This window comes from Notolabrus celidotus, chromosome 12 (genome assembly GCF_009762535.1).
Source record: "Notolabrus celidotus isolate fNotCel1 chromosome 12, fNotCel1.pri, whole genome shotgun sequence".
In the NCBI taxonomy this organism is placed as follows: Eukaryota; Metazoa; Chordata; class Actinopteri; order Labriformes; family Labridae; genus Notolabrus; species Notolabrus celidotus.
This window is the reverse complement of record NC_048283.1, coordinates 23,962,533-23,984,330: the sequence shown is the minus strand read 5'-3', so window position 1 is coordinate 23,984,330 and position 21,798 is coordinate 23,962,533. Positions and strand designations below refer to the sequence as shown.

The window sequence follows — 21,798 nt, the reverse complement described above, 5'->3', positions numbered from 1 at the left end:
GATCTGACACTTCATTAACAATACACAGACATAACTGTAATATGAATAGAAGTCATGTTAAAGTCTTTATTTGATTAAATCTGTGATCTTTTGACTGAAGCAAACAGGTACAAATGAGAGGAGGGAGATTGGAAGGCAGGGTCAGATTATTTTCATCACAAACTGAATGCAGAGGCTCTGAGGTGTGTCAGATGGAGCGGGACAGGAAGTCAGGGACCAAAACAAAATGAAAACATCCGGTTAATTTTCAGAATAAAACACTCTGTGTTATCACCAGATCGCCTTTCACTTAACTACAACAACAAACCGTCCTGGTGAGCGGAGCCAGGCCTGGAGTCAACAGGTCAGAAGTTTTCAGAGGACCATGAAGACAACATGGATGAGGAGAGGAGGAGGAGAATCCTTGATTCAGTGATTACCGTGGGAAAACCTTGGTCACATGACTCCAGCTGTCTGGAGTTCCTGCTCTGTGCTGCGTTCCTAAAACGCAACTGGTGGATATCGATGGACGAGAGAGCACGTACTGCAGCGGATCAGAGACAGACCAGACATGGTGGGAGTCCCGTGTGAAGCATTCAGGCTGTGCTAATATAAGTGCACGGCCATGTTAAGTGGCTTTATTGACGTAAAATTAAAGTTTAAAGTCTTTTCAGCCTATTTGAAGCTGAAACTCGGAGCATAATCTGGTCCAGACCAGGCTAGCTGTACTAAAAGTAAGCATGTTGATCTAGCCAGGTTAAAAGAGAGGCAGCTCTGTGACACTGAAAAACCCCATACTGGGATTTGTTTGGGTCCAAGTAGACTGGAATCTGCATGAGGGTTACAGTGTCAAAGACCTTGATTATAAAAGCATGGTTAAATCATGCACCCCATGTACAGAGGTTATATAGTCCTTGTGGTGGGTCGCCCAGGTTTGATTCCAACCTGCAACCCTTTTCCCTATACGTCACTCCTCATTCCCTCTCCCAGTTTTCTGATCTACCCACTGTCCTCTCCTCTTTGAATGAAGGCGTAAAAGACCAAAAATCAACTAAATAATGACTTTAAGAGCATCATGAACAGCTCAGATATGATATGTACTTTGCTTTCAGTCATTTGCTGAAGTTTTCAGTGTTAGTTGTGCACACAGGATCATAGCTGTCAAAGTAAGAGCTGAAGTTTGAAGAGAAACTGGAGGAAAGAGAGCTGCAGGGCAGTCTCACTCTGCATATTCCAAGTTGCCGACGATAAACCCCAGTGAACTGATTATAGATGATTATCAGTTTGGCAGTGTGGTTGGATTCCTTTCTCTCCTTTTTAAGCGCTGAACAATCAATAGAAAGTGCCCTGATTCCTCCTACAGTAATGAGCGAGAGTCCTGAGCTGCCGGGGATGAATTACCATCGCGCCCTCACGGAGAAGCTTGTCGATCGCGCATACGTGATATCTGCAACATGTTCAATTATACTCTCAAATCAGAGAGGAACTTAATCAAGAGCTCCCATCTCATTATGCCCGAGGTCAGCGGCTGTCTCTCCCTCAGTGAGGGGGGACACATTGCACTCTTCCCAAAAATCTGCAACTTCACCAGCAAGCAGCTGACAGGAGGAATGAGAACCTGGAATGATCCCAGCAGCTGCTGCTGCAGGTGGAGCTGGCAGAGTTTGATTATCCTGCTCGCTGGGATTTGACCAAAATACAAAACCTCATCCCGTCCATGCAGCCGCCTGTGTGGACTTTTTATGGTCTGATCTGAGAAAAGGGACGACATTTTATAACTCTTTATTTAAAGTATGAACTGCTAATTACTAAGAGAGCTTACACTTCCTTAAAAAGCCATCCAGAGTAATCAAAGAGCCATAAATGTCTTTTATGATCACTTTGAGCTGAAGCCTTGAAGTAGCTGTTCTCCTTCACAAAGATTCATCCCTGAACTTTTCCCCTTTATGTTGCAATTACATATTAGCCGCTACCATTAATCCTCATGCATCACAATGCTGCTTTTATTATCATACTTTTATTCTTGTATTGTTTAATGTGAGTCAACAAAAGTGTGTGTGTGATTGCTTTTGGAAACAGCTTTACCTCAAACTGCACAAGGGAGGGAAAAGGATTTAAAGGAGCAGAACCCTGCAGACCTTCTCAACGAACAACTTCCAACTTATCTGGAGTCTGAATCTTCACATCATCATCACATTTTGTTTCCTCCCTCTCTTCTTCATTAACTGGAGTTAATTTAGAAACTTAAAAGCTGCCAAAATAAAGTTTACCTTGTGTTTTCTGACTCTCACTGTTCAAAATCAAACAGGAAGTGTTAAATGACAAACTAAGTTTTGGCATCAAAATGTGATGAGACATAAATGTTTGTTCCTAAGTGTGAGTTTCAGGATGCTTTCACACCTGCAGCTCGATGCCTTTGTTTTGATTCAAGTGATACAATCATCCATTGTTGTATTTTTCCTGCAGGTCTTTTTGTAGTCACAGTTTAATATATTAATTATAGTTTTATTTCAGTTCCTTAAATGATAAGGTTGATCCAGTGATTTAAGAAGAAGTCTCAAAAGGCACACTGCAGGGTTGTCTACACATTTTTGAACTCAAATTTAAGACGTTAAAATACGTTTTTTTAGACCTAACGGTAGAAAAAAATATCTTTTTTTTGCAAGACAGAACAAATAGCAATTTATTTGTTTGCCCCTGCCAAACATCCCAGGGATAAAAGAACAAAAAATATATACACACTGAAAATGTTCAACATGTATTCAACAATTTCACCTGACGAGTGACAAACGCTGGCATATCATGGTTAATCATTCTCCCTTTTTTTTTTGGCCGGGGTAACTAAAGACGCAGACCACCATGACGAGTCCATACATGATGCAGTTGAATCATACTGATGTTCCCTTTCAAAATAAAAGCATAATACCGGGAGTGGAATGTCTTGAGAGAACATAAACAAGACATCAGATGTTCATTTTGTACAATAGTTACATGGAGAAGGAAATGCACAAACAAACAAAAACACCATGTATCATATTGACCCTGTCACACCTCAACGATTTAGCCAGTGCATGCTAGCGTATAAAAAAAATAGCGAGTACGCTGGCGTACGTCGCATAATTTATAGGTCAGTTTTGTATAAGTTAAGAGCACGCTGAAGCACACTGGTATACGTCGTAGTATGGCAGGTACAATTTTTTTATGTATGCAGCGTATAGATGATAAACTGGCCATTAGTTGTAGGTAAGTTATGCGATCGTTGATATGCATTCACACACGTAGAACTGTGTGTCTGTGTGTGTGTGTGTGTGTGTGAGTGAGAGCCTTGGAGCCCTCACTCAGTGTCAAATAGCAGAGCCTCTGAAACAGAAGCTGAAGCCAGCATGTCGGAGTCTGGTGGTGTTCAACGATAAAGCTGCTGTTGTTGAATTAAATGAAGTTCCAAATGTTGCGTTTTTGAAAGCGCAGTCAATAAGTGTAACTTCTTGTAAAGACCAGAGGCTGTGTTCCTGCTGGTTTCACTCCTCTGACACTCTCCTCAAAAACTCATCAAGTTTTTTAATCACCAATGCAAGTGCATCTCATTTCAAAATGTATAAATTGTCATTAAGCAATCAATACATGATGTGTTCTTAAAAAAGAGCGAAGAAAAGCTGCTATCTACAGCGGGAGTAAACCTTGGAAAACACCAACCAATCACAGTTTTTTGGGTGCCAAAATTTTAAACCATTCAAATCCCGTCCTGCCGTTCTGCCCGCCTCCTGCGCGTACATTTCCCCAGCATGCACTCCCAGACCCCGTCCCCTGCCTCTGCTTCCCCTGCCTCTACTGACTGCCCCTCTCGCTCGACCTCGGGCCTGTCCCCTCTGACCCGATGAGGGGTTTTGCTCAGGACTGTAGTCCAGATCAGAGTCTAAAATGCTCTCACCACGGGGGCTCTGACAAGCAGAAGAATGAATGACATTTACTAAGTCCTACAGAAAATGTATATGTATTGTAGCGTCTGTCTGGACGCTGTAGGGATGACGAGTCGATTCTTGAACACGTTGATCTTTACTAACCGGTCACTGTCAGCCGTGATCACGCCAACCAACAAAACAACAATCAATGTTTGAATGAAGAACTTCTCCTCTTGCCTCTCCTCTCTCCGGCTCGCACACTACACCTCTCCTGATGCCTTCACTGACTGTCAACACTGTAGGAATTAAGGAGGAGCTCTGAGGGAGGAGGGGAGGGGTTAGACGGAGTCCTGAGGAAATGCTACATTCAAATTCATGCTAGTTTTCCGAGACTGCCAACCCTAGCTTTAAGACCCTTTTTAGACTCTGCGAGAACCCTACACTCTGTTTTTAACCCAACTCTTCACCCTGACTGCTCCTGCAGGGTACTGTCAGACTCTTTTTATGCAACTTGAAGTGAAACAAGGACTTGATCAAGACATGATGCTCAAGCTGCCCATAGCGTCACATTCTGAATCTTTGGGCCTCTGACCGAGCTGCTGTGTTTGGCTGTGAGTTGATATTTACCCCAATATCCAATGAAACCAACCTGTCAAACACGCATCCTCTTCATGAAGCTCCTATATTCTTGAATAAGTGATGATACAGTAAAATAAATCCAGCAGCTTAATCATGGTTTATTTAACATATACAACAGAGCTATTTTTAGCATGCATCTGAATCAAGCTGGGAGAACCAGGTGGAGAGCAAGAACACCACGGGAAGTCATGAAAGATTCACCTTGACTTCCCAGGGAGGCAGTCAAGGGTTACAAACACACACACACACACACACACACACACACACACACACACACACACACACACACACACACACACACACATACACACACACACAAACACACACACACACAGACACAGACACACACACACACAGGTCCATGTATCTGGCAAACATAAATGATTACCATGAAAAGCTTTGTTTGCTCTGACTGAGCCGCTAACTGCTCAGACCTTGATGTTTGGTGGATATTTTCATTTCTTTGATGAAAGCTTCCTCGTGATTTCTCTACTCTCTCTGCTCGGTGGGAGACGGACCGTATGCAAACATTAAACCACCAAATGATGCATTCTTAATGTAAGGAAAACTTATATATACTGGGGCTCCAACTAAATCAAATAAAGTTAAAGCACTTTTAGTTATCGTGTATTTCCTTTCCGTTGAAACCTGAAATGTGATTATTTATGTGAGCCTATATTTTCATTGTTAAAAGGATGCAAGCATAACATTTTGCACCGTGCATAGTTAATAAAACACAGAAAGCTGCATTTCAGACAAACGGCACTGCTTCTTCCTTTAAAGCCCAATGTGCTGCACAGAACATGTGCAGTGTTGGGCTTTCTCATGCGTGGGCGGCTTCATGTTGGTTGCAAGAGGCTGCACACTCCTCAGGCCGGTGTTGACAATATAATTAATACATAGACTATGCTAAACCATTACATTCAGGTCAACTATAAGTATATTTGGCAGTAATATATATTAATGTTCAAGTACTGACAGTTTTTGGACCTCCTGTTGAACATCACCGAGCTGATGTTTGCACCTGATATAATTCTGCCATGTTACCACGCTGATTTGGAGCACATCACACATTCTGCTCAGGACCACACTTTGGCCAGGTTTTCTCTTTAATGAGAGGATAACTGTGAGATATACAGACACATCAGTTCAGCTCGAGCCGGGGAGTAACTCCACTAACAGCTCAGCTGAAGACTAACGATGGATAATGTTTTTTTTTATTTTGTGCAAACTTCAACTAGAGGAAGTGTTTGTTTGTTTGTTCTTTCAGTGATGAAGACAATAGAAGATAGAAACTCTGACAAACTCATGTTTCGTTATTGTTAATGTGACTCAATGGGACTTCATTTTGACACCTATCTACAACAAATCCTCACTGCCCTTGTGCATCTTTATGATTTTCATTGCTGATTTTTCCGATGTATTTGAGTAACAAACCCACAACCAGCTACCAGGATGTCAGGTTAATATTTGCTGTTTGCTGTTTGTTTTTCTTTATATATAATACAGCAAAAAATCCCAACAAATGTTATCCTCAGACTCTTTCCAAACAGAGCAGGTCTAGACCGTACCCCGTGTGTTATATTATTAACAAAGACCCAACATCAAGACAGGATAACATCCAGTCCCCTCTAACAGACAGGACTCAGTCTGATCTCATCTTAATCCACCATGAGCAGAGCACTTTGCAGCATTTAGCAAGTTACGGCGGCAAGGACAAACTTCCTTTAACAGGCAGAAACCTCCAGCAGGACCAGACTCATGATAGACACACATCTGCTGAGACCGTGTTGCAGAGAGGGATAGAGGGAGATGAAGAGAGAGATAGATGATAGTGGTGAGACGGATAGTAGAAGTTGTAGCAACTGGAGTCTGGCACGTCCACAGCAGCAGAGATCCAGAGGAACCTACGAGACAAGGGAGCTCAGGGACTCCATAAAGGACTATGGTTAGTAACTTTAATGGAACAGAAAAGGTTAAAAAAGTAGGAGACAGGCAGACAGAGGAGAGAGGGAAAGACGGAATCCCAGTGTGTCAGTCTAAGCCTATAGTAGCATAACTAAGAGCTGGTCCAAGCCTGAGCCAGCTCTAACTATAAGCTTTATCAAAAAGGAAAGTTTGAAGCCTACTCTTGAAAGTAGAGAGGGTGTCTGCCTCCCGGACCCTGACTGGAAGACAATTCCAAAGGAGAGGGTCCTGATAACTGAAGGCTCAACCTCCCAGAGACTTTAGGAACGACGAGCAGGCCTGCATGTTGGGAGCGTAGTGTTTTAGAGGGCTATGTTAGGGAGCACTCGACTCTAAATCCTCAAAAATGAAGATACAGTTGACAAAAATATTGGAATGGGCATCACAACTTTGCCACTGAAGATGCTCCAACATTTTTTACACCCCTGTCAACCATGGGTCCTTAGATTCAGCCTATCTTTTCTCCACCCTTGCAGTTCACAGCTTAATAACCTGGCTACAGTGTTGAAAACTTAGCGACTTTGTCGCTATATTTAGCGAGTTTCCAGACCCCCTCTAGCGACTCTTTTTCAAAAAAGCAACTTGCGACAAATCTAGTGACTTTTTCTGGTGTTAATGGAGACTTTTGGAGACTGAGGTGAAAGCATGTATCATTCTTACTCTACTCAACGAGCAGTGGATGCTGCTGTGAGTCCCTCCTAGCTGCATTCAGAGCAGGAGGCGTTCCCCTCTCAACATCCAGACTGCAAATGTATTACACATGTGCGACGACACCGTTTGCTGATCCTGTCTCTTTTTGGTCCATTTAGATAGTTAATGTAGATTTTATACAATAAACATCTTGAAAATGTTATGGTTGAAAAATGGAATGTTCTACTTTGATGTTGTAAACATATTTAGTGTTTTTTACATTCTCTCATTTTGTCTCTCCCTGCATCTCCATTACAATTCAGATTATGCAAATTAAGTGATAACATCATTAAGCGACTTTTAGGACAGCCAATAGCTACTTTCCTCACTGAGGAGTTGGCAACACTGCCTGTCTGCCCGCCTGTCCAGCGCTGGTCACCACAAACACAATTAGAGACTGTCGTCAAAGTTCAGCACAGCCCTTTACATTCTTGCTCTGGGAGACGAGGTCACGTCAGGCCTCAGTGTTCATCTTCCAGCGCTTTGTTTTGGTTTTGCTCTGTTCATTGCACTTTTATTTGAAGTCCAAGAAAATGAAAATAACCACAGTGGCCGAAGGAAGAGTGTTTGAGTTGTGACTTGGAAACAATCCTCTGTATCATAACTTTAATCTGTGTGTGATGCAGATTCCTCACCTTACTCGATCAGAGAGGACACGTTCACACAGATTTATGAATGTTTTATTTAAGCTCAGAATCACTCAGGCTGACAGAAAGTTATAGAAATTAAGACTAAATTGAAATTTATTTTACTTCGTGATTATGCTGCTGATCAAAACCATCATCACATCATTTCAAGCCACGCATAATGTTGCGTTATTGATTTACTCCATCCTGTTAACGTTTTAATAAATATTCAGGTGTCGGCTTATTTAAGTGACCTCGATGAATAAATGGATGTTACATAAATATACAAAGTGTAAGTAGTTAACCCTCAGTGGATGTCAAGCAGCGTACTCCCTCAGTGGTCCTTGAACATGTCGATGATTTTAAAGTGTTAGATGAAAAATCCGGATTCATAAAATGTTCATCGTTTCAGTGAGAGTCTGTAAACTACACTGATTCATGAGAGGGAGCTGATTGGTTATCATCCTTTAAATGTTCGCCCAGACTTCTTCTGAGTGTTGGCAGCATCACCGAGGGATAAATCACATCAACAGAGGCAACATTGCTCTCTTCAAAACCTCAAGACTCCACCAACAAGTATCAGAATCTAACAGGAGAGAGCAGAAAACACAGTCCTGCTCCACGGAGCAGAAACTTCTGTAAAGTGAAATGACTGTTTTTGTCATCGGAGTCTGGTGGCTGTGAAGAGAGCAATGTTAAGGTGGTTTGGAGTTTAAATAGGTGCCATAAACAAACGTCTATCTGTTCTCTGTGGGATCATTTTGCTCTCGACAAGCACTTAAAGTGGACACACTCTGATGGGACACTTTGATGAGACGCTCTGTGAAATTTAGCTGCAGCATTTACAGCCTGTTTCGCCGTCGCAGACAGAAGCTTCTTACTGGAGCAAAACTTTCTGTACATTTACTTCATTCAGACACAGAAACACAGAATGAAGGGACCCAGTTCAAAATGTTTCTTTAATGTGGAAACATGTCAGCAGCCAGGACCCCAGGGGAACACCTCTGTAGATGCTTGGTATACTTCCAAAGCAGCTTAAATGTATTGTTTTTGTTTGTTTGTTTGGTTGCTGTTTTTTGGTGTAGGGTTGTGTGAGATTGTTCATAGTAAGTATTACCCACAGGAGCTCCGAGTTAGCTCAGACCCTTTGATGAGAAACCAGCTGGGGAACCAGAACAGAAGCTAGGCTATCAAGCGCTTCAGACGGGGTCAGCTCTAGGTCTGACACAAGACACAAGAGGACATCTTTATGAACCGGCTTTTACAGACTAAGAACAAGACTCAACGAACCGAAGGAGAGAAACTTCTCTAAGTGGAGAGTAGAGAGATTCGGGGAAGACATGCAGCAAATGGTCAAGGCTGGAATCGAGGCTGTGACCTCTGCGACAAGGGTTATAGCCTCCGTACATGGGGCGCTTGATCCACTAGGCAAACAGCGCCATGGCCCTGTCACAGCGATTTGACACGATTTAGCCAGGGTTGTCCCGAACGTATCAAAATGCCTCTAAAACGCTGACATACGTTGATGTTTTTTTCAATTCTGGGCGTATACATAGCATATTCATAACTTGTTCCCAACTATAGTCCGCTTGTGCACAGCACGCGGCAGGGTAATAACGCTGCCGCAGGGTATAGAAAGGCTTCCGCTCGTTAATGACAATGTACGTTTTGAGATGTACTTGCATTGGTGATTTAAAAACGTGCATGCAAAAAAACACTCTGCAGTCTCTCTTTGTAAGAACATGATGAGCTGTGGAGAGGGTCAGAGGAGTGGAACCAGCAGGAACACAGCCTCTGGTCTTTACAAGAAGTTACACTTATTGACTGCTCTTTCAAAAACGTAACATTTGGAACTTCATTTAATTCAACAACAGCAGCTTTATCGTTGAACACCACCAGACTCCGACATGCTGGCTTCAGCTTCTGTTTCAAAGGCTCTGCTATTTGACACTGAGTGAGGGCTCCAAGGATTCTCACACTCACACATACGTAGACACACAGCTCTACGTGTGTGAACATGTGTCAATGATCGCATAACTTACCTACAACTTATGGCAGGCGTATGCTAGACGTATGATCCATACACTGCATACGTTGACTTACTCACCATACTACGACGTATACCAGCGTACTTGAGCGTGCTCTTAACTTATAGAAAACTCCAAAACTTATTTGACGTACGCCAGTGTACTCGCCAATTTTTTTATATGCTGGCATACGCTGGCTGAATCGTCACGATATGACAAGGCTATTACCTGGTGGAGCAGGTGTGTAAACTGTGAGCACATGAACCTAGAGAGCTCCTGCTGTCAGGAGTGGGACTTGGTAACAAGTTCTGAATCAGAGGATCACTGAACGCTGCTGTTTTATCCACTTTCTTCAATTTTCAGAAGTTAAGGTAATATGAGTTCAGGCAGGCCTTGAAGTCAACCTCAGCCCTCAGTCCATCAGCTGATCTTACCACCAGCTAATATCAGCAGACAGCTTGGGCGATTACCTTCTATACATCCTTTTGGTCAAACGTGCGTTCTATTTAACCTTCTTTCGCCCGCCGACACTTCCTGCTTCCCAACTTCCCACCTTGTCCCAAGCTCCTCCTTTACTTCTGTGTCTGACTTTATCTGTGTCATATTGTCACTGATGCACCCTCTGTTCTGCACCCTGGAAGTCTTTGCTGCTTCTCTCCCTGCCTTGGCTTTTTATGCATGCACATGAAAGGGAGGGGAGGTGTGCTCTCCCTGCTACAAGCTTTGCCATTCCATGTATCAAGAAATTTGAACTTTTTGAAAAAAAAAACCAATTAACTTAGACGAGAGTGGTCATGATATGTTTACCTTATATAGAAATCACTGTCAGCTGTTAAAGGGGAAGACTGAGCTGAAAAAACAAACTGCATATATTGTTCTGTCAGCCAGATTGATCCTTATAATTAGGAAAAACTTACAATAGATCAAATTTACTGGCAATTCTTCAATTGGACAGTTATCTTGTACAATTATTTATCTTTAACACATAGAGGGTCTGACTTTAGACCTTTTTGTGTCTTTAATGTCATTGTTTTTCATTTATATATAAAAGCATCTCTACACTATTCTTTTTTCAGTATGTATTTCTGTTAGAAATGACCTCGAGCAGCATTTCTCAGACAGCCCTGTGGTCATGGCTGCTCTCCGGTGGTATGAATAGCTGCAGCATAACACAAAGAGAAGCAGCAGAGGGAACAGCGATGCCAGAGTCAATGAAAGTGCTCGTATGAAGACGCACGGGTCACATCAGGCTGGACTTGAGATCAATGGCGTCTCAGTTGGTACTTTAATCCATGCGTGTTTGTCTCGCATGTGGCCCACTTTGGCCACTTTAAAGACGACCATGGAGCAGGACAGGCAAGTGCTCATCCCGGCTTTGTCTCGCAGAGTCCATCCTCCGTCACTAACTGAGGCTCTGTGGTGTGATGCATACAGTGTATGTTGCTGTGACTCCACAGCTTGATTCTGTGGATTCCTAAAGTGAAATTATGGTTTTAAATCACATGTTCATATATATTATTATCCGTTTTCTTACTGATCTGTGTTGTCTAAGATGCTTGATTCTGATTGGTCTAAACCTCTTGACAGCAGTTATTAACTTTCACTAACATGAGCAACACCAGAGGCAAACTGATCACACGTCATGTCAAATCAATCCACGAAAAAGAGTTCTGGCACATTTTGCTTCTGCTTGTTGATACCACAGACAGTAAGGTGAGGTAAAACTGTTAGCTCCATTAGCATCAAAACAATGTGGCTAAAACGCTAGTTTTGGTTAGCATGCTAAATCAGCAGGCTACAGACATTTTCCTATTGGATTCTGTCCAGCAATATTATCAACGAGCGGAGCAGGTGAGAGAAACTTTAGGTTAGTGATCTCTACAAAGAAACTTAAACCATGAGCGATGGTGATGATAGCAGCAGGGTTCAAAGTTGTGACATTGCCTCGTTTATTTTTAAAGATGTGTGAACCGCAGTGAAGAAGGAGAGACAACCAGTGTTTGTATCTTAAGTTAGTAGCCGGGTAACCTGCGGGGTAATGTATGATTAGCAGGTTGGTTTCGGAAGTAGAACCCCTTCAGGGGGCAATAAACTTGTCTCACCCTGTCAGGATTCTATTCCCCATAACTACCTGCTAATCATACATTTTATTACACGTACACTTATTTTATCTGAGGATCTAACCTGCCCACAGAGAACACTGTCATGTAATAACCACCGACATGATGCCACGTTTGAGCCTATTTGAAGCTGAAACTCTGAACATGACCTGCTCTTATGGTGTTCCCACAGGTTAAAGGTGAGCCAGCTCTGTGACACTGAACACTTCAGTATCAACAGACCTGCTTTTTACCCTTAATCTTGGTTCATAAAACACATCACAGTTTATTAAAGAAGTGTTGTGTGTTTTTGCAGCATTCAGGAGGAACACTGATGCTGCTGCTCAGTGCTTCCTGCAACTCAGTACCCTGACATCACCTCCATGCCCTCTTTTATTTTATTCTAACAAGCTGCCATTATTTATAATCTCAAGTAACAGTCCCAAATGAAAAGCATCTTGACTATAATACATATATAACATCTTATCTTTGTTTAATGTTGCTCTAAAGAGTTAAAAACTTCAGTCAGTTCCGTTTCAGAAGCTGGGAGGGAAACTTGAGGACTTAAGAAACTAAGTTTCATAAAGAGCACTCTAAAACTGAATCAAAAGTAAAGAAATATCAAAAACACTCATGGTAATTCTTTATTTTAGGGTGATTGTCACTGAAACTGTAAACTCTAAGACGTTAAACAAATAAAAAACAACACATGGTATGTCAATATGTGTGAAATTAAAGCGGTGTTGTCTGTCATCTGAGTGAGACACTCGGCTGTGCTGAAGTGACACTCTGCCTCTCAGAGAGCAGGGTGGAGGGTTGAGAGCTTTTGCCGGGAGAAGGAGGAGAGAGATTAGCCTAAAAGACAGCTCTATTAGAGACTTAACCTGGGCTTTGATCATTTCCTGAGCTCCCCTTCAGATCAGCCCGAGCAACAGACGGCAAATCTGACAGGCTCCTGCTCTACCCCCCACCTCTCCCTCCATCAGCGCTCACATCCCTCATAATGTACCCAGACTTCACTGTGATCAAAGACCCCCCTTTCTGGGGACTCGGGCTCCATCTGTCTCTCCACAAAAGAGAAGACGAGGAGAGAGATGCCGACTGTCAGGCTGAGTGAGAGGGAGCATTTTTGGGCTCATATATGAGTACAGTACACCGGGGTCCAGAGACAAAAAGCAGATGTGATGTTTGTTTCCTCTGACACATCCTCCCTTCCTCCTCCACGCTGGATCTGAACTGCAGCATAATGACTTGTGCCAGCTCCTCGGCTGGAGTGTCAGGCGTGATTGGTGTGAACATACATTCTGTATATACTGCTAAATGCACAGTACAAAGCAGACAGATAAGGGCATTTCATTCTGCGCTGACTGGCCAAACAGGAACATTGGACAGAGAAAAAGCACCCAGGGCCGTATTCATAAAGCTGCACACTAACAGCAGTGGATTACACCCAACGTTCAGCTCAGTGCTTTGAGCTCTTTCATTTCACTGAGGTTGTGATTGCCTGAAACGCACTGCAGCATATTCACTCTCAGCAGCTACTGCAGTCAGAAATTTCACAAATTAACATGATTATCAAATTGCACATGAGCTACCATGATAAGAAAGAGCAATTCCTGCTCTAATACAACGTTGAGACTTCATGCTTCAAATAATGCCCAAAAAAATTAGTTACATCCAACAACAATCATCAGTCTGACGGATGTTGAGACAGTACTTTCAGAGAATACTGTCCCTTTACTCTGACTCATAGGCGACTTGTTTTATGCACAAAAAACAAACAAAACAAAAACACAAAAAAAATTGAAAAGTTGTCTCCTTTCTTTGTCTTTAAATAGTTTTCTCTAAAATGTGAAATGTCAAAGTATTCCACAGACAGATTTTGAAATTGTTCAGACCTATTTGTTAGGTTCCTGGTGTAAACTGAGCAGCAAACACATCAAGCCGATGAGGATGCAACAAAAGCTGCAGTTCCTCAATTGGCCACTAGAGGCCTCAAAGAGCAAAAGCCCTCAGGTTTAAATGCTTAAGGAGAAATAAACATGCTTACAGTATGGTGCAAAAACCATCAGGTCACTACAAGCCAATTAAACTCATTCATACAACTCTACAGGGACTTATTTTTGTTCATAACTTACAAGTTAAAATCATATTTAAACCTGCGAGTCATGCAGAAGGACACTTTCAGCGACAGGTTGGAGATGTCCCAATGAAGTCTGGTCTTTATTGAAATGTTATTACTAATTTGCATTCTTTAGTGTTTGTCATGCATTAACTAAATCTTTTGCAGCTCACATGTAGATGCACTTTTTGCAGGATTTTCTCCAAATAAGAAGACGTATGACTGAAGTGAAATAGAATCCTAAAATTTGGAGAATAAGACAAACTTGTAATACCTGTTTCATCATCCAAAATCTGGGCTGTGTCACATACAACAGTGCTTCCAACATACCAGTATAAAATTCAAAGGGGGGGTGTTTAGTTGTGTTATAATATTTTTCTCAGAGGGACTGAAAGAGGCAGCATCTAGTCCAGTGAAGAGGTGTCCCTTTTTTTTCTTTGTTCTCTTTTACAGCTTTTCTTCCTCATTAAGAGAAAACAGAGGTTCACTATTAAGTATGTAAACATAGTGGAGTGCTTGTTTGATTGAAAAGACTCTTCAGGACTCCTTTAGGACAGCAAGAGACCATAAGGTGGTGCGAGTCTTGGCAAAGTGGTCACAGGCATGAATCAACCCCTACGTAGCGGTAGGCTGTGTTCAACTTCCTACCCGTAGTTAGCAGGATGACAAACACAGATGGTGCACAGCGGCGGAGCCAGACTTTTTGGACCGGGGTGGCCAAACTGAGGCTTTGACTTTTGTAAGAGTGGCGAGGTGTGGTGAAGATTATTGCATATCATTCTAAAACTTGGCAACATTTAAATCTGCTGAACTCTTTAAGGACTCAAAAAGAAGATGTTTGGCCAAAGTCATAATTTAAAGAACCAAGAAAATAAAATGTTCCTCATTCAAATTAACAGCAGCCTGTTGAAACTCCACCCAGATAGTTTCAATGTAAGCACCTCCTCTGCTCCTCTGACGAGGCAAACAGCCAATCATGTTTAGGATTTCAAGATGGTCACTGGGATTAGTTTTCCCTCTCACGGTCGAATTCTGTCACAGCACTGGATCCAATGGGTTTCTATTCTAGTCAATGTTTTAACTTCCACTGGATTCGCTCCACTGCATTCCGGCTGTGTCTCTGATCCAGCAAGTCAGAGTCCTCCAGATCAGATACACAAGACTTATATTTTTGCCGGATGATGGAGCATGACGCATCAATCTCAACAGAGCAGATGGAGCGGGACAGGAAGCCAGGCAACAAAACAAAATGAAAACATCCGGTTCATTTTCAGAATAAAACAATCTGTGTTATCACCAGATCGTATTTCACTTCCAACAACAAAGGAGGAGAGGAGGAGGAAAATCCTTGATTCAGTAATTACCGCGGGAAAACCTTGGTCACATGACTCCAGTTGTCTGGAGGTGCTGCTCTGTGCTGCGGTCCGAAAACGCAGCCGGTGGGTGTTGACGGACGAAAGAGCACTGAGACGTACCAGACACAAGACGTCTATCGAGTCCTTCTCTTGTCAACGGGCGGACTGTTTTCTCTGTTATCTCACTCAAGGACCTCTCTGAACATCAGATTGTAACACAAACTGATCACTCAAGGCTTGTCTCAACCAAGTAAGAGGCAGAGACAGTGTTACAGGTGTGTTTGTTTATGCTACTAGAACTGCTGCGTTGTGTTTTTCTACCATCCAACCACTGCGCTTCATTGTTTCACTCTTCTATTTAACCTCCAAACACTGCACAAAGATCAGTACACTGCTTAATAGTTAAAAGTCGAGTGTCATGGCACCATCATATGCATTACCAGCTCTGCCTGTCTGAGTCTATCTCCATGTGTCTATCTTCTTGCACACACACGCACACACTCAGTTTGTCTGGGAGCAGGTTTTGCCTCGGGGGTTCGGTCTTGCTCCTACCCCATTACGGGGCTAATGAAAGCAGCGAGAGGATCAAATCCAATGAAGCTGATTTTGACACTACTTAACCTCTGAGAAACATGTGGCCTCTGTGCAAGAGCAAAAACACAGTCGGCCTAACATACACACACGCACACGCACTCAGCACACGCACACATGCACGCACGCACACGCACACACACACACACACACACACACACACACACACACACATAGATGATTGATGCACATACTGCTGGTAGTAACAGGGGAAACAGACTTTCTATCCGGCACGTATGAAGAAACAACAAACCGTGATGAGTCAGAGCAGCATAAATTTGTGCACTTGTTACCATGTAATGTTTGTGTAATTTGTAATTTTACTGAGGTACATGTAGTGTTGATTGCTTGAATTATTCATTTCTTCATGTATAATAAACGTTTTGCACTGACTGCAACACCTGATCCTGATCACCTGCTTAGAAGTAGGACACTGATGGTGCGGAGGTTTATTTGCTCTTATAATGCCATACTGTAGACCAGCCCTATTCAATTAGCGGCCCGAAAGCAACTGCCAATTGATTGTGACTTGGGTCCGGCAAGAAAAACATATTTTACTAACACTGACAAGTGCTGCTCTTTTATTGTGTTTATGCCCTTTTGGATGTGGCAATTCGTTAATAAACAGTATGTTTGTTATCTTACCTATTTGTTTTTCTTTTAAATGGTTAACTTTGCTCCCTGTCTGCTAAAAATGTCCGGCCCAGCTCATGTCCTGAGTCTGAAAATCCAGCCCAACCAAATATTTAATTGAAGAGCCCTACTGTAGGCCGAGGACGGGAGAGCTACTGTCATTATTATTATTATTATTATTATTATTATTATTATTATTATTATTATTATTATTATTATTATTATATTATTCATTTGTATTTATTTATTATTATTATTGGTTGTATTCTTGTTATTATTATTATTTTAGTAGTAGTAATATTTATATTACTTATTTGTATTATTATCATTAAATATATTTATTGTTAACATTATTTTAATATTATTATTATTATTATTATTTATTATTAATAATAAAAGGAATCATTTTAATATATTATTAGTATTATTATTGCTATTATTAGGAGCATTATTGTTATCATAATCTTTTTACTGTATTATTCATAATTTTTATGTATTCATATATGTATTATTGTTAGTATTATCATTCAGTTTTTTTTATTAGAATCATTTAATTACTATTATTATTCTCATTAAAATGATCATCACAACACATTTGTATTTTTTATTATTATTATCATTCTTCTTCTTCTTCTTCTTCTTCTTCTTCTTCTTCTTCTTCTTCTTCTTCTTCTTCTTCTTATTATTATTATTATTATTATTATTATTAATAATAGAAAACGTAGTTAACATTATTGCTATTATAATCTTTATTTTCTATTATTATCATTATTATTATTATTATTATTATTATTATTATTATTATTATTATTGGGAGAGGTTGATTACAAAAAGCTTCCTGCCTTTCATTCTGGATTCATAAATTATCCCCATAATTGTTTTTTTAGTGATGTGGTAAAAATATGTATCTGTGTTTTACGCAAAAACAGATTTAATGCTTCATCATCACAGACGTGTAGCCAACAGTCTTGGGTGATTGTTCATAATGACTTTGATTTAGTCTTTACATTTCAACCAGCTAAGTAGAATTTACAAAGATCTCAGCTATGTTCTCTTTGGAGCACTTTTGATGATAGGCAGTTATTGAAGACCGTCATTTCATCGAGCTCTAAACACTGTCCTCAGAGACGTCCTGACTGTTGTCCTCACCTGAACTACACATCTGGGCCTCTTCATTGGATTTGCACTTATTTTTAAAGTGTCTGTATTCATCTTCATCTTTCTTTGTGGCTCTGAGGCCAGAACACCAGAAACCACCTGTCACTGTGGCAGCACACATGAGCATGAAATATAAATCTACGAGTCTGATCCAGGTTCAATACACATAAAGTTCTCTTATGGGGCTTTTCCCCGATCGTGCTCAAAGATAAACTGCCGACCCCACCTCTAAGACACCAAACGTGTACGTTTCATTTTATAGCACAGAGCGACACGTCTCCATCAGTCAGTCACATAAAAAGAGCAGGTGGAGGAACCAAACTGCCACAGGCAATTTGTTCCTAATATTTATTCCTGTGTCAAACATTTCAAGCTATTGCTGCTAAACGCTGCAAACAGGAACTTTAAAAAGAGGAAATAAAACATGACAGCTTTTAAATCATGATGGAATGAAGGCGTGTCCTTACCTACTGGCTGGTAGCCCTGCCTCGTAGGACCTCCAAATGGGTTACGGCTCCCGAAAGAGCCTCCGTCGATAGACCCGTACGACATCCTGCCTGATGGTTGGTGGTCTGTCTGCTTCTGGAGTCTAGAGATGATAAAGACATGAATCCAAATATGAAAACAGATTCTCTCAGTCTTCCAACCAGTGCATATTTAGAGGCCTACTGTTCAATAAAGAAAACAAGCGTGGGGGTTACTAGTTTGTCCGTACTGTGCTACTGTAGAAACATGGCGGTGCCTCCATGGTACGGCTACCTGCTCCTATCCAGGTATAAAGCGTCATTGACCTTTAATGTAACCTGTGTGTGTGTGCCCATTAGTGGAGGAGAGGTTTGGGAACATTTAGAGGCAACAAGCTAACAGGAACAAAAGTAAGCAGAGGATATTTGGAGTCAGCCCCTCACGGATGTTCTCCCATAACCCTCCTCTGTGCAGAAAGGCGAAGGACACCGAATACTCATCTGAATTCAGCTGAAAAGGTCAAATCATCATGTGAACATGTGTTTAACCCGCGGCCAGAGACACACAGATGAAACTCTAATCAACAAATCTCTCTCAGCACTTCAGCATCTCTAACAAAGGTCACAACACAATACCGGTCAAGTGGCCAATGCTCCCTCCTCCACCGTGAAAGACAAGCGTACAGACAAGCAGGCCAATGTGATTATATTGAATAATTACATTGATGAGTAATTGTGAAGCCAGTGAGACGGCCTTCAGGACCGGCATTATGGGTACAAGGCGGACGGAGGAGCAGCCAAAGAGCCGGCGTCCGAACGGTACAGGGTGACAGATTCACTGGGCCACGAGAATATTTAATCCGATTAATTTTCATAGAGAAGGGAGATTAATTACTTTTGGCAGTCCATAAACAATCTTCACTCTGCTTGATTTCAAGCCCAGTGACTGAAGCTCACATCCCTCTGAAGAGTGAACATGCACCACCGCCTGTATCTGCATAAAGGATGCAAATCCATGGATGCACATTTGTGTCTGCACACATGCTCACATTTGGATAACCTCACACTTCAACAGTGTGAAGAATTTTAAATCCTACAGGCCGTTCAATCATTTGTCGCTACAAGTGAAAATTGAGGTCATTGGAGCGGTGATGAAACATGACAAAAAAAATGCATACTGCTGCACACGATGGCATCATCCCTCAGAGACTCAAACGAACATTAAGCTGATGCATAAGTGCCAAAACAACAGGTTCTTTAGGGGCCACTCGAGGCTGTGGCTCCTAAAGAAACTAAATCCCTTCAAACGCCCAAATTTACTGCAGAAAGTCAACATGTTTACAGCAATGTTCCCTTATTGTCTCTGCAGCTTGTTCTCATCATGAATTAGTGTTCATCTTACATGTGTTACCTGTCTCTAAGGAGGTCACCTCAATCTGACTACAAATTGACATCCTGGTCATGTTCGTGCTGCCTGATGGGATTTTTTTTTTATGCATAATTATGATCACACCTTCAGTGACAGATGGAAGATCCCGTGGTGGAGACTTCCAGACCTTATGACATCTCCACCGTGCATGTGTTGTTGAACTGTGGAGACATTTTTATATTCATATCTGACAAATGCCTTGATTTTTTTTTAAATACACTCACTCTTACTGACGCCTCTTCATGACTGAAATAGTATAACAAGACTATCAGCTGCTTATTTCTTTACACTGAATTTTAACGCCTATGTTTGGGTCAGATTATCTGAGAGAATCTTTGTCTCTGTTTCGAGCTCTGCTGGTAAAGTTTGTCAGAGAGAAGTAAGATATCAAGCAGGATGAGTTTTTCATCTTTAGATCATTTTCTTTTGACATAATGTTTTGTCCTCATGTCTGATACTGGAGCAGGATTATCAAACAGATGTATGTTTTCTGTTGAAGTTTTGTTTCAGACGGGAAACTATGCTTCACTGCTCTTTGTGGACTAAAGAGTAGGGTAACGTTAAATCAGTATGTCTGCTCACATTCTGTAAGATAGCTAATGGTAGTAAATCAGAGTTTACAAAGTTAAGCCGTTGTTACGTTACAGTTCATAATTTGACGTAGCTACAAATCAAGACGAAAAGTATGATTGAAATGATCTGCATTGTTGTTATTATGGTTGCATTATTACCCATATTATTATCAATATTAATATTAATATTGTTATTCTTCTTCTTCTTCTTCTTCTTCTTCTTCTTCTTCTTCTTCTTCTTCTTCTTATTATTATTATTATTATTATTATTATTATCATTATTATTATTATTATTATTACTATCATTACCTTTCATTATTTGTATTATTTCTATTTGTATTATTTATAATTATTATTAATGGTATAATTACTACTATAATATTATAATTATTATTACTACAATTATTATTATTAATAATAATATTATTATTAATATTATTATTATTAATATTATTATTATCATAAGTAGTAGTAGTTGTTGTAGTAGTAGTATCATTTCATTATTTTTATTTTGATAATTCGTATTATTATGTTTTATCATTATCATTTATATAATTTTACTATTATTACAACTTTTTTTTTTTCTTTTCAATTGTTATTATCATTTTCAGACGCAGTGGGTGATGGTGCTAATGAGAAATGCAGTCTTCTTGGAAACACTACCAATTTCATCCAGAAGGGGTGCCAGAAACAACATCACATGAAAACTCCTTACTGTGTCCTTAATGTGTTGCAGCTCATGCATGGAAGTCAGAATTGTTTTAGGCTCCTTAAGGAGGAGGTTATAGGTTTTTTGAGTAGCCTAGTTTGTGCAGATCACTTTCCAGACCTCAAAGGTCTCACCTTCACAAAAACTACAACCTCATCATTAATCTGACTCTGTGTGGACGGTAAACTTACTCATTTCCCAACTCACTAAGGCTACAAACTATACATCTTTAGCAACTTGTTGTTTCCCAAACCTTAGCATCAGACAGTGATAACTTCTGGCTCCTTAAAGGTGATATTTTTAAGGCAGGCTTTAGAGGCATCCCACAGAACATTGGGAGTCATGACGTTAGCTGTCTCGGCTAATAACATCTATGAGCCCAACCTTGAAGCTATATTACCATAACTGTGTTGGACAGTAAATGCAAATTGTCTCTATAAAATAATGTGCAGCAGTGTAAGCTGAATCTTAATAACAGGGTTTAATCCAGGAACAGGGATGTAGCTTATAAAAACATGCATCATAACAGACTGTTTTTATTCTTCATCACAAACCTCCAGAACGAAACATTCCTCCTCATTACTCCTGCCCGGAAATAAATGTTTTCTTACTAGGAACATTTCTCTGTGAAGCAGATTAATAATAAATAAAAGATCTACAAACACATGTAGGAGGGGTTTTTTTCTAACACATAAAATGCTGCTTTTTAACGGAAACAGTCCACACTTGGAGAGAGAAATTGGCCCTTCCACTGGTAAACAGAGTAGAAGTGAGGTAGAGCAGTGTGCACCCCTGTGTGACACTGCAGGACACAGAAGGATGGTAAATACAGGCCTGG

The 21,798-nt window shown here is 40.8% G+C and overlaps 1 protein-coding gene across 1 annotated transcript in view; it reads right to left on the bottom strand.

The window, feature by feature from the left end:
* tsnare1 (T-SNARE Domain Containing 1) overlaps positions 1-21,798 on the bottom strand; it is a 192,879-nt gene that overhangs the window by 131,691 nt on the left and 39,390 nt on the right. The window contains 1 exon segment of the mRNA XM_034697669.1: positions 18,254-18,375. Coding sequence (XP_034553560.1) covers positions 18,254-18,338 — 85 coding nt within the window. The 5' untranslated portion in view covers positions 18,339-18,375.